Genomic DNA, 17,082 nt, shown 5'->3' with positions numbered 1-17,082 from the left:
TAAAATAGGGAAAGAACAAGTTAAAAATTACTTAGACAAGTTAGATTTTTCAAGTCACCAGTGCCTGATGAAATGCATCCTAAAATACTCAAGGAGCTGACTGAGGAGATATCTGAGTCATTAGCGATTATCTTTGAAATATCATGGAAGACGGGAGAGATTCCAGAAGATTGAAAAAGGGCAAATATAGTGCCAATCTATAAAAAGGGAAATAAGGACAACTCGGGGAATTACAGACCAATCAGCTTAACTTCTGTACCCGGAAAATAATTAAGTAATCAATTTGCAAACATCTAGAAGATAATAAGGTGATAAGTAACAGTCAGCATGCATTTGTCAAGAATAAATCATGTCAAACCAATACGATAGCTTTCTTTGATAGGGTGACAAGCCTTGTGGATGGGGGGAAGTGGTAGACGTGATATATCTTGACTTTAGTAAAGCTTTTGATACTGTTTCACATGACCTTCTCATAAACAAACTAGGGAAATGCAACGTAGATAGAGCTACTATAGGGTGGGTGTATAACTGGAAAACCGTTCCCAGAGAGCAGTTATTAGTGGTTCAAGGGCATAATGAGTGGGGTCCCGCAGGGATCAGTTCTGGGTCCAGTTCTGTTCAACATCTTCATCAATGATTTAGATAATGGCATAGAAAATACACTTATAAAGTCTGCGAATGATACTAAGATGGGAGGGGTGGTAAGTGCTTTGGAGGATAGGATTATGATTCAAAATGATCTGAACAAACTGGTGAAATGATCTGAAGTAAATAGGATGAAATACAATAAGCACAAATGCAAAGTACTCCATTTAGGAAGGAACAATCAGTTGCACATGTACAAAATGACTGCCTAGGAAGGAGTACTGCGGAAAGGGATCCGAGGATCAGAGGGGACCATGTGCTAAATGAGAGTCAACAGTGTAATACTGTTGCAAAAAAAAAAAAAAAAAAAAAAAAAAAAAAAACCCCAAACATCATTCTGGGATATACTAGTAGGAGTGCTGTAAGCAAGACACGAGAAGTAATTCTACTCTACGCTGCGCTGCACTAATTAGGCTTCAACTGGAGTATTGTGTCTCGTTCTGGGTGCCATATTTCAGGAAAGATGTGGAGAAATTGGAGAAAGTCCAGAGAAGAGCAACAAAAATGATTAGAGGTCTAGAAAACAAGACCTATGAGGGAAGATTGAAAAAACTGGGTTTGTTTAGTCTGCAAAAAAGAGGACTGAGAGGGAATGTAATAGTTTTCAAGTACATAAAAAGTTGTTACAAGGAGGAGGGAGAAAAATTGTTCTTCTTAACCTCTTAGGACAGGACAAGAAGGGCTTAAACTGCAGCAAGGGAGGTTTAGGTTGGCTATTAGGAAAAAGTTCCTGTCAGGGTGGTTAAGCACTGGAATAAATTGCCTAGGGAGACTGTGGAATCTCCATCACTGGAGATTTTTAAGAACAGGTTAGAGAAACACTTGTCAGGGACAGTCTAGATAATACTTATTCCTGTCATGAGTGCAGGGGACTGGACTAGATGACCTCTCCAGTGCTATGATTCTATGATTAAAACTATGAGGGGGCCATATAAATAGCTGGATAGCTTCCCCACTAGAATGAGGAAGGAATGGTAGAAAAATGTTTGAGGGAGAAAGAAAAAGAGCCAACAGAGTTGGAATGGATTGATAAGGATCCTGATAGAAAACAAACATAAGGAGGTAAAAGACTTAAATTGAGTTTAGGGTGCAGTCTCTCTGTGAGGAGATATATTCTGCATAACTCACATGAAAATGTTTGATTTTGATGTAACTTAAATAAGATCATTTGACAACACACAAATTCCTCAAACTCTGAAGGAAATGTTTGGGATTATAAGTGCTGGAACTAGATTTCAAGTGGTTTCCATCATATACAGGGTTTACAGTTTTGTAAATGGCTATCAGTGCCCCCACTATCAAAATTGTTCCAGCACCTATGGTTGGGATAAAGGAAATCTAAAGTGGTTACAACAGGGGTCTTGATATCTGGGTTGTGTTCCCAGTTTTGCCACTGATTTTCTGCAGGTTTTTTTTGTTTTACTTTTAGCACCTTACCAAATCTTTCTGTTCCTCTCTAACTATGTGTATAACCTTTTCTCATTTTCTTAATTTTAACCCTCGTTTGTTTTTATTATATATGAATCATTATGAGATTCAGATAAAAATATTTGAAGTTAAATTTGAGATAAATATAAAACTAGTATCAAAAATGTAAAATTGACTACTAATCAGCAAGTTGAAATTTATATGGAAAAACTGCTTCTTTTCAAATTCCTTAATGGGATATAAATATATAATATCGCCATCAACTAGAAGGCTACTGGTTAGCATTTACAAAGGTATTATTGTTTTCTAGTTCTTCGGACACTTTTGTTTTAAAAAAGTATTAAAATTAAATAGGAAAAATACAATGATTAAAGAAATAGAAAATAACCTAACTACGCTAATATAACTTCAGTAAAAGTGACTTCTTTTTAAAAGAATGATTTCAGAGTAGCAGCCGTGTTAGTCTGTATTCGCAGAAAGAAAAGGAGTACTTGTGGCACCTTAGAGACTAACAAATTTATTTGAGCATAAGCTTTTGTGAGCTACAGCTCACTTCATCGGATGCATTTGGTTTTCTTTCTTTTAAAAGAATAGATATGAATGATGACAGGAACAAGCAAAATGTTAAATTTACTATCACCATATACTTTGATTTATGTTTTAAAAGCACACATCTAGTAAAGTGAAATGATTGGTAACATTTGTATGTCTTATTCAGTTATGACAGGAAAGAGTATTATTTCTTGTTTATATTATTTTCCATTATTCTTTCTTTTACATGAATTAGAAACATAACACAAGTATTAATTTTTATAAGTACCCAGTATAAAAGAAGTTTGAGAACAAAAGACTTAATTATTCACTTTCCTTACATTAACCTTACATTAATTTTTTTTGTTATTTTAGCTGAATGTTATTTAACTGGCACTAAAGATGTTAACACTAAAGTTGTAATGAAGTTTCTGCTTATGACATTAGCCAGCCTTCAAAGTTAACTGTAACTGTTAAGTGAGGTAATTTTATTAACTCATGTTTACATTTGATTACATTTACATTTGTTGTGCTTAAATTGTTTGTGAATAAGCTAATTTTTCACCACTGAATAGTACTGATGGGTTAAATTTTGTATTTTACTTTTTAGCAGTAAGATAAGATAACCCATAGTCTTATCTTGAACACCATAAGTAAAAGTGGGCTTTTCGTTATTACTATTTAGTATTTATAATCCAGTAGTATCCAGAAGCTGTGGTCACAATCAGGTGCCAGGATTAGTGCAAATGAAGATAGACATGAGGCCTGCTCTTAAGAACTTGCAATCTAAGAAGGCAAGTAGCATATTAATCTTGGGATAAAGGGAGGCAAATATACACAATCTATAGCGGTAGCAGCCAGAGATTAAAAAAAACCCACTCGTTTGTTATTTTACTTTTTTTTGTTTTACAATTATTTAAATATCAACCAACTGCCCTTGGTCCTATTCATTCCAAGTGGCCGATTTCTCATATGTGTTATGGCAGAAATAGGCCTCGAGTAGAGAACTGAGGGAAGAAAGGACAATAGCCTTACAGGTCAGTTCAAGGGTGATAATTATTAGTAATCATTTATATTATGTTTAATATAATTGTCCAATCCCCACTGCATTGGGACACAAGTACGAGATCATGCCTGCCCTCGTGGGCCTTCGATCTAGAACACCTCAAAACATACATATAAGTTGATGAATTGGCATAGCTTCGTTAGTTACCTTTTGTTGTTTTTATTTTATTTTTCAATTTTTTAAATTGGAAGTGGAGGGAATGGAAGGAATGGGGAAGTTAATAGGAGTAAGGGAGCAGGAAAAGGAAGGAAAGGGAAGAGGATCAGTCACAGCTTATCTGCCTAGCTATAACTGGACATCACAGCAGAAATGAGGGATTTGAAAGAGTATATGGTAAGCAGCTGTATAGATTATATCATGGAGCTTTCCATGCAAAAGGGGCATATGGAAGTAAGTGTGGAGATGTTTATGGGAGGTGCAAACAGGGCTGGCATCACTGAAGGAGCAAAAAGTTGGGGTATGAGAAAGAAGCATAATAGAAAAACAGGAATGAAAAAGTATGGGGCAGAATTGAAGGGTGTTCAGATACTATTGTGACGAGCAGGATATAAGAACCTAAATAGAATAGAATGCTTTGAAGGTTAGGACAAGAAGCATGAATTTAATTTGGTGGAAGAATGAAAGCCAGTGGTGAAATTCTAAAAGGGAAGCAATGTTGTCCAAGTGACAGACAAGGAAAATGATCTTAGCAACTTTGTTTGGGTAGACTGGAGGGTAGTGATGTGGTTGTAAGGGAGAAGCGGTTGCAGTATCAGGATGAGGGCCTGAGCAAGAGTTACAATAAGCTTGAGGAGAATTTAGAAAATGACTGAATTGACAATGTCTTTCTGAAAGAATATACATCAGAAAAGGAAATTCCAAAGTATAAGTTAGATACCAATTAAACTGAAAAAGATGTTGAGCAAAAAAGAACATAAATCCCTGCCTGAGTGCTGCCCCAGAAAAAAAAAAGGCTAACATTAAAACAAAGGCCCCCCTACCCCCCAAAAAACTTGCAGCATGCTTAAAAATCATGCAAAAAGGCATCTTATTTGGCTATCCCAAGGAGTCTTAACATAAACAATACAATACTGGACACAAGAGTTAAAAGCCAGATCAGAAACCTTATAAACCTGCATTTTACAGCTTCTCAATCAGTCAATGAATCTCCAAAACAAAAAAGTCAGACAGTAAGTTCTGTTTCAACTTGTTGTCAACTAAGCTATTACGTTTTAAAGCCAGGTATGTGAAAAAGCTTTTGTAATTTCCCTCAACAAGAGTCAGTCACAGTGGGTCTCGTATGAAATATCACTATTAGACATAGTTGCAAGAAATAAATGTTTTAAAGAGGTCTTTGGCAAACAATGTAAAAGCAGCACTTTTAAATTATTTTCTTAAATTATAAATATTTCATTATGTCTTACTGATCCTAACTGTATAATATAATGCATAACCTCTATTCACAATCATATTCCTGTAGAATTAGCCTCACAAATTGCCTTATAAAAGCTATGGAAACCAGTTAAAAAGTTTTGTGTGACAGTTGATATTTTTGATGCATAAAAGATATTCTGATCATAAAGCAATAGAATGAAAAAAATTATTAAGATCAGAATAAAAATCAAATTGATTTTTTTTTCTTTTGGTTTTTGCTCAGCTACTGGATCAGCCTATACTAAGACCTTCTATTTGGAAAAAAAAAGTTTTAATTTTATTTAGTTCTTAGGTTGCAGAACCAAGGCTATTTAAAACAAAAATAAATGAGAAATTCAATGGATTAAAATCTGTTTACTCCATTCATTCTTCTATGGCCCATCATTTTAATGGTATTACTGCAACATTTTCATCATACAATGTTCAGGAAATTTAAATGAATGTTTCCTATAACAATTTAGCCAATCTAAATCCTCCCCAGGAGTTGACTTTTAACTTGTGATAACCATAACTTGATTTTAAGATTTCAGCCAAAAGACTGAATTTACATATAAACTGTATAAAGGAGTGATGATATTTTTGAGACAACTCATGATTGGCAGAGTCACAAGTGAATTATACTATGCAAGATTTTTCTTAAGTGAAGCTAAATAAATTTTCTGCGGAAAAGGACCTAGGGGTGACAGTGGACGAGAAGCTGGATATGAGTCAGCAGTGTGCCCTTGTTGCCAAGAAGGCCAATGGCATTTTGGGTTGTATAAGTAGGGGCATAGCGAGCAGATCGAGGGACGTGATCGTTCCCCTCTATTCGACACTGGTGAGGCCTCATCTGGAGTACTGTGTCCAGTTTTGGGCCCCACACTACAGGAAGGATGTGGATAAATTGGAAAGAGTACAACGAAGGGCAACGAAAATGATTAGGGGTCTAGAGCACATGACTTATGAGGAGAGGCTGAGGGAGCTGGGATTGTTTAGTCTGCAGAAGAGAAGAATGAGGGGGGATTTGATAGCTGCTTTCAACTACCTGAAAGGGGGTTTCAAAGAGGATGGCTCTAGACTGTTCTCAATGGTAGCAGATGACAGAACGAGGAGTAATGGTCTCAAGTTGCAATGGGGGAGGTTTAGATTGGATATTAGGAAAAACTTTTTCACTAAGAGGGTGGTGAAACACTGGAATGCGTTACCTAGGGAGGTGGTAGAATCTCCTTCCTTAGAGGTTTTTAAGGTCAGGCTTGACAAAGCCCTGGCTGGGATGATTTAACTGGGACTTGGTCCTGCTTTGAGCAGGGGGTTGGACTAGATGACCTTCTGGGGTCCCTTCCAACCCTGATATTCTATGATTCTATGATTCTATGAAATATATTAAGAGAAGGCAATGTGGCCTAGTCGATAGCACACTAGACTGGTACTGAGACGACTTGACTTCTATTTCCAGCTCTGCTGCTGGTCTGTTGGGTGACCTTGGACAAATCATTTAATCTCTGTGTGACTCAGTTTGTCGACCTGTAAAATATGGATAATGATATTTGACCTCCTTTATAAAGTTCTTTGAGATCTACTGTTGAAAAGTGCTATACAAGACCCAGGTATTATTATTAGACTTGTTACTCTTTTCCATGCTACATTTCTTCAAGGCTGAGGTTGTTTTATATCTTAGATGAGCTAAATTAGAAGTGCCTGATATGTGAATGAACAGAAGAATCAAAATAGTATTAGACTTTCAATAATTTTGGAATGGTTACTGTCAATGACAAAATATGAGATAATCTAAGGAAAAACAGCACATGTCCACATATTCTGTGTTTATGAAGGTTATGGGTATTTATTAAAAAATACCTAAAGATGCATATTTATTCCTTTCATGGTGTTGAAATTAGTTTTCAGAAGGAACTGGTGGACCTAAGACATCTATTACACTTTTTGGGAGCAAATGTCCCTTGAGCATAGGGCCTCACAGGGATAATTCAGGATATTATTCATGGACAATAAGCTTCTCAACAGTGAAAAATAATTTGTTTACAAATTAAAAGCTACAATCGAAATATAAAAAACAAATAATGTATTTATACTATATGCATATGGAGTCTTAGAGAAGGTCTGTTATGCTTAATTTTTTATCCTTAGCACCATTCATTTTAATAAAATGTATTACATGGATAAATTATGGTCAAATATTTGTCTGAAATGTGCCATCAAAGCAGTCTAAAAATTTCATTTATTGTTTTCCATTCTTAAACTCACTTGTTGTTTCAATACCAAATTCTTCACTCCTTCCATCACAAACTGTGAGCCCGTATTCATAACACGTGAAAACAGACTGAAAAACAAAAACAAAGACAACACAGTATATGAATTTGACAAGTCTGCAGAACTTTCATATAATTTTAACTTGCTATCCATTAAACAAAATGGTATGCTGTAGTAAAATTGTGCCCTCAACCATTATATTAAGGTTTTTTATTTGTTGGCAGACTGAACAAAAGCAGCAGTTTTTAATATTAACTTTGTGTTTTCTCAGATGCTACTCCATATGCACATCCCCAAAGCCACCTCTTTGTCCTTATAGATCTCCTCTGGCAAGTGCCCTACAAAAAACTTGACAATAGTTAGATAGCCAGTATGCTGCAACCATCGCTTTTCATGATGTTCAGTTTGGTCTCATTGTTACCTTTTGCTCCCCCTGTCTGCTGTATCTTGCCTTAGACTGTAAGCTCTTCAGAGCAGGGATCTTCTTTTTTGTTATTTATGTGAACAGCATCTGGCACAGAGAGACCCTGATCCATGACCGGGTCCCCAAGGTACCACAATAAATAAATAAATAAAATAATCATCAGCTGATATGACTCAATGACAAGGATAAGTTCGAGGTAGGTTACAGATTGTTGTAATAAGCCATAAATTCAGTGTCTCTGTTCACCCTGTGGGTGAACACTTTTTACAAAGCAGTCTCTCTGTATCCGACCTATTAGTCGTTATCCTTAAAGGAAATCTGCACAAACACTTTCAAAAGATGAGCCTGGGAGCTTAAATTCATAAGTCTGCTAGACACTAAAAATCATGGACTGGCCATAAATCCAGTGTCTCCATTCAGTCCATGATTTTTAGTGTCTAGATGGTAGAGCTGAGTGGAGAACTGCTTCCCCAAAGGAGGCATCAGCAGAGTAGTCCTGCACCAAGGTATAATGTCTTACAGACATGTGAGCAAAGCTCCACATGACCGCTTTACAGGTATCAAGGAGAGGCACCTCCTGAAGTGATGTCATAGTTGTTGCTTGTGCTCTTGTGAAATGAGCTCTTACCCCTGGGACAGCTGATAGAGTAGAATGCAGCCAGAGATCCATCTGGAGACTCTCTGAGTGGCGATGGCATGCCCCCTGATTCTTTCTGTTATAGCGATGAATAGTCTCAGGGACTTCCTGATTGGTTTTGTTCTTTACAGGTAAAAGACCAAGGCCCACCAAATATTGAGGGAATGCAGTCTTCATTCTTCTGAGGAAGCATGCAGTTTTGGGAAGAATATAGGTGAGTGAATCGATTGGTTAAGGTGAAATTCTAAAGCTACTTTGGGTGTGAATTTGGGGTATAGATGCAAAGAATCCGTATCCTTATGGAATATAGCATAAGGAGGATCTGCCATCACCGATCCAAGCTTGCCAACCCTTCTAGCTGAGATAATGGCTACGAGGAAAGTGACCTTCATGGAAACTGTCTGGGCCAGTAGGAGGTGATCAGGAGGACCCAGGCCCTGTGCTGCCAGATTTGTGTAGAACTCATGGCAGGAGCTGTAGTGGAGGGAAGGCATAGTTAAACTAGTCCAACCAGGGAAGCAGTAGAGCATCACCCTGGGAGTGGTGACCTTGGCCCCTTCTGGAGCTATACGTTATGCATTTTCTCTTCATTTGAGTGGCAGAGATATCCCTGATTGGGGTTCCCCATAGAGCGAAAATATTGTGCAGGACCAAGTCATGGTGCTCCCACCCATGGTTGACTGCAAAATGTCTGCGATGGAGCCTGGAAGCACATTTTGCTTCCCCGGAAGGTGGGCTGCTGATAGGTGATTCAGTTGCTCACACACCAGCTCCACAAGCTGACTGCTTCTGTACACAGGGAGATGGATCTTGCTTCTCTCTGCTTGTTGATGTAGAAGAGCGTCACAACGTCTGACATTATAAGACACTGTGAGCATGGATGAATGGAAGAAAGGCCTTGATATTGATGTGCATCCTGGACTTTGAGATGTCCAGGTACCTTGTGCTGTTCAGCCATTCATGTGGGATCCCCAACCAAATAGGGATGCATCTGTAATATTGGTCCTGTCCAGTGAGGAAAGAAAGGGGACACCCACGCATACCTGATGAGGAAAGATACTATCATGGTGGGAATTGTTACCGTGAGGTTTGTGGAATGGCAGTTTGGAGACTAAAATGACTGCAGCCACACTGAAGACAACAAAGGTGGAATTTTGTGAATGGTATGATGCAAGTGCATGAGGCCATATAATTTAAAAGAGACAGACATGTCTTGACTGGTACTCAAGGGTCGTCTGTGATCTGAGTTATGACAGTGTTCATGGTCTGGAACCTGTTCTTGGGCAAGTATGTTCTTGCAGTAATAGAATTCAAGGTGGTCCCAATGAAATCCAGAGATTGTGTGTGGGTGAGAACAGATTTTTCAGCACTTACACTGATTCCCAGTGAAGAGAGGAGGTGCAGCACCATCGTAGTTGATGCATAGGCTTCCTGGCAAGACCTGATGATGAGCATCTGGTCACTGAGGCAGGGGAAGACAATGAGACTGCGACTTCTGACGTGAGCTGTTATTACCGAGAATACCTTGGTAAAGGCTCTGCGGGCAGTTGGTATGCCAAAAAGGGTCACACTATACTGAAAATGGCTCGAGTCCACCATAAATCTGAAGAAACAACTGTGAGCAGGATGAATGTCTACATGAAAGTAGGCGTCCTTCATGTTGAGAGCCACAAACTGCATGCCCTTTTTTAAAGATGGGCTTATAGATGCCAACATGACCATGTGAAAACTGAGTTTGCAAATGAAGCAGTTGAGATGGTGGAGGTCAAGGATTGGCCTCCAACTGCCCTTCTTTTTGGGTACCAGGAAGGAAACATGCATGGTATTGAGGAGGAATGTGTTCTATTGCTCCTCGCTCTAATAAGGAGTCCACCTCGTTTGAGAATACCCTCATGAGAGTGGCCCCCAAAGTGGGGTGGAGAGGTTTTGGTGGAGGTAGGGATGCAAATCATCATATAGCCAGAGTGGATTACGTTCAGCACCCACTTGTCTATTGTTGTTGCACTCCAGGTGTTGAAAAAGAGTGCTAGATTCAACCCACACACACCATTTGGGGGTTGAGAGGAGTTGGGCTTCGTGGTTCGTGACTCTCAAGCGCCCATCAAAAATAATGTTGAGCCTGGAGGGTGAGATTGAGGTGGATAGCCTGTTGCAGAGGATGTGCAGATGCGGATCTTTCGAACCTTCTGCCTGTTGTGTGGTGGTTCACATGGCTTCTAGTGGAAAAAGAGCTGAGTCATATGTCTAGGTCTAAATGATGGGCGGTGAAACTTCCTCTTAGAGGCAGGCATGTATATCCCCAGTGAGTGGAGGGTAACTCTCGAGTCCTAGAGGATATGGAGGAACTCTTGCCCGTCTTTTGGTTGAAGACCTGCAATTCATCAAAGGGGAGGTCCTTGATAGTATTCTGGACCTCCCTAGGGAACTTTGATTCATGGAGCCATGATTCCCTGTGCATAAAAATGGCAGCAGTCATAGCTCTAGAGGAGGTATCAGTGGCATTGACTGTGGATTGGAGAGGAGTCTTGGCTATCAATTTGTCTTCATCTATCAGAGCTTGGAAATAGGCTCTGTCCTGTTGCAGAAGGCTGTCAATAAACTCTGCAAACTGAGTGTTCTTCAGGAAGTTGTATTTAGCTATTAGTGCCTGGTAATTGATTATCCTGAACTGGAAGCTAGATGATGAAAAGACCTTTCTCCTCAACAGATCCAGGTGATGGCGCTCTTTATCCATAAGAGGAGAAAGGGGATGTTGCTGTCAGGGCCTTTCAGAAGCGGCCTGGACCAGTGAGTTGGGAGTGGGGTGAGAAAACAAAAATTCCACCCCTTTTGCTGGCACATAACATTTCTCTGCCCTCTTGGGGGTGTGAGTGCAGGTGGCAGGGGCATGCCAAACTGTCCTTGCCGACTCCAACATGGCTTCATTAATATGGAGAGCTATTCTGTTGGATCCGCATGAGTGGAGGATGTCTAAGAGTTTGTGCTGGGAGTCGTGGACCTCTTCAAGAGGAATCTGTAGTTCTCCAGCAACTCTGTGAAGGTGGTCCTGGAACTAGCTGAAGTCATCAAGGCAAGAAGGAGATGTAGGGGTCACCACTTCGTCTGGAGATGAGCATGGTAATCTTACTGGTTCTGGCGGAACTGCCTGATCTGGCGAGTAATTCTCCTCCTCCTCTGTAGGATCCAAGGACAGAACTGAGCATACCTTAGAGGGGAAACAAGGGGTGACTCCCCAGCAGACTGAACCAACTCTTCAGGGGGCAACTGATCCCAAGGCCCCCAATATAGCCAGTAGGACTGATCAGTAGGTGATCATGGAAGCCCCCACTCCATGGTGTATCAATGGCTCTGAGTTAAAGAGGTGGAGATTGGCCCCAAATAGGTGCAGGTCTTTTGGGCAGTGGAGGATACATAGGATCGGGGGTGGTGAAAGTTTACTGAGTCGTTCAAAATCTCCCAATGAAAAGAAGGACAATTTCGGTTCCAGTGGTGGTGCACCTCAGTGCCATTGGAGGAGAGTTATATTCAGTGTATGGGATAGGTGATAAACTCCTTCCAGCAGTACATTCTCTCAGTGTTATCTCTCTGGAGATGGAGGAGCCCAATGAAGGAGGGAATTCCAGATCTGGGAAGTGAAAATGTCCTGTGGAGTGGCAACAGATTCAGATCTCCCTGGTATGAAAAGGATTCTACTTGTTCAACCCATTGGAGCTGGAGCAGACTGTGTAGCTACCAAGGCAGAAGGTGCTGTGGTTAGGTGAAACTCACGATGATTGGTCTTTGTTGGTGCTGGCAGATACCGGTGGTTGAGAGGTACTAACAATGATGGTACTGATGATTCATTACTGATGTAGCCCAATGCTTATGGGATTTCTTGTCATGACTCTGGAACTTAGTACATCCTAAGTTTTCAGGGCTCCGAGCTGATGGGCTTGCTCAGAGCCTAATCGACTTCCTTGAAGTGGATTTAGAGGAAGAATTAGTCTCATGCTTATGAGAGTGTTTCCTGGATTCCTACCAAGATCCCCCTTGGGAGTCTGTGGGAGCAGGTTCTCCCGCACCAGAGTCAGACTTCACAGCAGAAGGCACACTACTTGCTGAATCAGGCTGATGTCTGAGGGGGGAGGCATGTCCCTGGCCTGGGTCCAATTGAGGCCTCATGACCTTCTCCATGAGGTATTTCTGGAGACAAAGTTCCTGCTCTTCTCGGATATGGCTGGGAAACAATTGGCAGATACTGCATCTTGCTGTGATGTAGACTTCCCCAAAGCAGGACAGGCAATGCTGGTGGGCATCGCTGACTGAGAAGGATATTGGGCAGGAAGCACAGTTTGAAGCACGGAGTCCTGGGCATAGGCTGGTAGTTGAAGGGAGTATGGCGGGGAGGAGGGGTGTCCCCCGAAAAGACTAAATGTAAACTGTAAGAGGTCTATAAAATAGCAAATTATAATCTGTAAAAACTGTACAAGATGTTAAAATTATTTACAAAACTCAATCTCAATCTCATTTTGTAAGGTGAAGCCAAAGCTATGAAGAACTGGAAGTTCCAACCCAGACCATACAGCAGTGAGAAGGAACTGGAGAGAGAGAGTTGTTTAGACTAGCTCTTTATCCCCTCCGACGGAGGTACAAGGTAAACCAGGGTGCATGCGCAGACCAACAGACACTAATTTCAAATTCTTTGGCTGGGACACATGCGTAAACCCATGCTGAAATACAATAGTAACCATCACTCAAAGGAGAACTAAAAGATTGAGCTCTTTTTTTTTTTTTTTTTAAAAACTACACATAGCTAAATTTATTTCAACTGTAGTTTCAGCTTTATTATGTGGAATCTGAAAAAAAACAGTCACTTTAAAGGTTATTTATTACTGAATGCTCTCAGTGCTTATAAAATAAATTAATAAATAATAAAAGATTTACTAGGAATTTTGGTAGATGAATTAAAAAACTTACCCCAATGGTTTAGCTGTAGCATTTCCATAGCTGGTAGGAGCTGAAGCCATCTTGGCAAAAGCCCTATTAAAGAAATGTTATAATCAAGTGCTTAATTTGTTTTCACCGTTATACTACTACATCTTCTCTTCCTATGAAGACCATTGTGGAAGACCTTCTGGCCATCTGAGAATGGAAATGGCTCTGCCTCTAAAATCTGTCATTGGATAATTGAACAAATTACAAACATCTCTCTCCTTTTATTAAAAACTGAATGCATTCCTTTCATAATATCCTAGCTTTTGCTATTCTAAAGCTTATAGCTATAATGAGATATAGTTAGAAACCCAAAGAAATTAGAGTATAGTACCTAGAATTCAGGATGAGGATGAATGAAAGATAGATTTCTCCTTTTATAAGATTTAATATTTCATACATAGATAAGCAGGATGGCCCACAAGACTGAACCAAGGATCAGAAAGCCAGGAATTCTGAATTTAAACTAGGCTCTGCTACTGAGTCACTCAGTTGCCTTCAGCAAATTACTCAAGAAAAACATATCAAGTGTATTGTTCAAAATCAAGTTTAATGCCATTCTGACATATGTTAGAGTTCAATTTAGAAGTGTTCACATGTATTGTAAAACAAGTGACAGCAAAATTATGTAAGAACCACAATTCATTATACATTAAAAGTAATACACAATTTGCACAAATCCTGGCTGCAGTAGTTTATGTATCTGTTTTCAACTTCCCCACAATTATCTGCAGTTTTATGAAGAAAAATTTAACTTACTTCCATTGTTTTATATAGTTCAAGGGAGTAAGGTTACATCCTGCATCCGTCAATGCTTTTTTGTATTGCTCCAAATCAGCCTGAAATCATACATAGGAGAATTACAACTGCTTTCCACTACTCTAAATCAAACTGTCCTTGCACAGACAGATGACAAAATATGTAGATATTTTTCTCCTCTAAACATGTTAAATAAGCAGTATAAATGCAACTTATTTTGCTTTTGAAAAGAAAATTTAAAAAATTCAAACTAACTTTAGGAGCTGGCAAATAAAAACTACGTTTAGAGATAGTTAAGATTATGGCAGGACACATCCTTTAGGTTTTCACTTCCATCTCCAATGGACACCCAAAATCAATATGTACTCAACTTGCTTGAAACGCAAACCCTTCACAGTGAATGACCTCATATGTTTTTCTATCAGTTATATCAAGGAGCATCTGACTAACACATTCTATGCACTTGTGATGTTATTTGGTGTCAGGTAACTATTACGGTTTTGAACTAGAGTGCAAGTTGTATGGGAATCTTATGCAACTACCGTATCATTTCCCCACACAGACCAGCAGTAGTGTTTGAACCCCCTAATCTTCAAATCCCTAGCATAAGCCCTTACTATCTGAACAGGAGTAATTGCTAGCTCTTTTGTTGACCAGCCAGTGGAGGAAGATTAGCCACACACTTTCCCAATGAGTTACACAACTGTTTGCCAGTATTCTATTCCTGACTCGTAATCTTGGATTCTATCCCTGGATCGTGGAGAGGAGTGTAGTTTATAGCGGTTAGAGATAGGATAACCACAAATAATTTAGTGACTGACAGGCAGTCTGGCATACTGGATAAGATACGGGTTGGTAATGTTCGAGACCTAAGTTCTGCTCGTTCAGTGACCTTGCAAAAGCTCTCTGTTAACTTATTTAAAAGATGGTGAGAGGATACAGGTCTCAGCAGCTCTTCTATAACTGTCACTTAGATTAGGGTTCATGGCCATGTGTCATAAATATAAAGGGAAGGGGTTAAGAAGCTCTGATACAGTGCTATAAAATCCTCTTACCTGTAAAGGGTTAAGAAGCTCAAGTAACCTGCCTGGAACCTGACCTAAATGACCAATAAGGAGACAAGATACTTTCAAATCGGGGGTGAGGGGACATTGTCTGTCTGTGTGATACCTCTACCTGGGGACAGATCAAAAAAAGCAAGCAATCCAACTCCTATAGGGTTAGTAAGTAATTTAGCTAGAAAATGTGTTAGATTTTCTTTTATTTTTGGCTTGTGAAATTCCCTGTGCTGGAGGGAATGTGTGTTCCTGTTTTTGTGTCTTTTTGTAAGGTTTTGCCTAGAGGGATTCTCTATGTTTTGAATCTAACTGCCTATGAGATCTTCCATTCTAATTTCACAGAGGTGCTTCTTTTACCTTTTCTCTTTCTAATAAAGTTCTACTTGTGGCACCTTAGAGACTAACAAATTTATTTGAGCATAAGCTTTCGTGAGCTACAGCTGTAGTTCACGAAAGCTTATGCTCAAATAAATTTGTTAGTCTCTAAGGTGCCACAAGTACTCCTTTTCTTTTTGCGAATACAGACTAACACGGCTGCTACTCTGAAACCTAATAAAGTTCTGTTTCTTTTAAGAACCTAACTGATTTCTCTATGATCCTAAGACCCAGGGTTTGGGTCTGTGATCACTTTGTAACCAATTTGCCAGGATATTATTCTCAAGCCTCCCCAGGAAAGAGGGTGTAAGGCTTGGGGGACTAGGAACTCCAAGTGGTCCTTTCACAGATTCTTTGTTAAATCACCTGGTGGTGGCAGCGTTCCCTCCAAGGGCAAAAAGTTTGTGCCTTGGGGAAGTTTTACCCTAAGCTGGTAAAAACAAACTTAGGGGGTCTTTCATGCGGGTCCCCACATCTGTACCCTAGAGTTCAGAGTGGGGAGGGAACCCTGACACTGTGGTTAATAAGTGTAGTATATTGCATGTGAATTTAAAAAACACTTAGAGATAAGATTTGAACTCCTAGCTGTGTGGGAGGTGTGGTATCATCTGCAAATTTTGCCACCTGTTTACTTCTTTTCCATATGGTTTATAAATATGTTGAAAAGTACTGGTCCCAGTACAGACTCCTGGGGGATACCACTATTTACCTCTATCCATTCTGAAAACTGACCATTTATTCCCGAGAGAGTGCAGGGACCTATCCACAAGAATGGCATGCGGCTTAAGACGGAAGACTGGGAAGTGAATTGATTGGTTGAGGTGGAACTCAGAGACCGTCCTCAGGAGGAATTTGGGTTGAAGGGTGTAAGGAAATCTTGTCTTTATGAAAAACCACATGTGGGGGGTGTGCACGGTTGGCCATCAGAGCTGCCAATTTGCTGACTCGCCTAGCAGAAGTGATAGCCATGAGGAAGATGACTTTCATGGAGAAGGGGGAGAGGGAGCACGTGGTCAGATGCTCAAAGGGGGGCCCGGTGAGGGAGGAGACCACAAGATTGAGTTTTCTGGGTGGGGGGGGAAGGGGTTTGAGCACAGGCGGGAAGCTGTTCAGCAACCCTTTCAAGAAGTGGGTGGCTGTGGGATGAGTAAATACCACGCACCAATCTACAGGTGGACCCGGACAGACCTGAGAGCAAGGCCTGATGTCTTCAGTTCCAGGAGGTAGTCCAGGACAGTAGGGATTGAGATGGTGTTGAGGTGATGGCACTGAGCCCAGGAAGCGAAACATTTCCATTTTGCCAAGTGGAGACATTTTTCAGCTTCCAGTTCTAATGGTGGTACTATCGGAGCCAATGGAAGAGTATAAAGCATCGGTGCCAAGTGTGAGGGAACCCTTATTGGAAGCAGTCTCTTGGTGGAGATATAATCACTGTAGAAGTGGACTGGCCTGATGGAGGGGGTGATTCCGGATCCAGGAAGGTCTGGGTCCAGCTACGGTTCTGGATCTCCCTGGTGAGAGGCACTCT

At 40.2% G+C, this 17,082-nt stretch overlaps 1 protein-coding gene across 1 annotated transcript in view; it reads right to left on the bottom strand.

Moving 5' to 3' along the window:
* The window catches only part of SCFD1 (sec1 family domain containing 1), a 139,872-nt gene that overhangs the window by 37,088 nt on the left and 85,702 nt on the right, over positions 1-17,082 (bottom strand). The window contains 3 exon segments of the mRNA XM_038405110.2: positions 7,325-7,400; positions 13,348-13,410; positions 14,122-14,201. Of these exon segments, the coding sequence (XP_038261038.1) occupies positions 7,325-7,400; positions 13,348-13,410; positions 14,122-14,201 (219 nt within the window).

Source organism: Dermochelys coriacea, chromosome 6, assembly GCF_009764565.3.
Source record: "Dermochelys coriacea isolate rDerCor1 chromosome 6, rDerCor1.pri.v4, whole genome shotgun sequence".
Taxonomy (NCBI): domain Eukaryota; kingdom Metazoa; phylum Chordata; order Testudines; family Dermochelyidae; genus Dermochelys; species Dermochelys coriacea.
The sequence above is the reverse complement of the archived record's forward strand: the minus strand, read 5'-3'. Positions and strand labels throughout refer to the sequence as shown.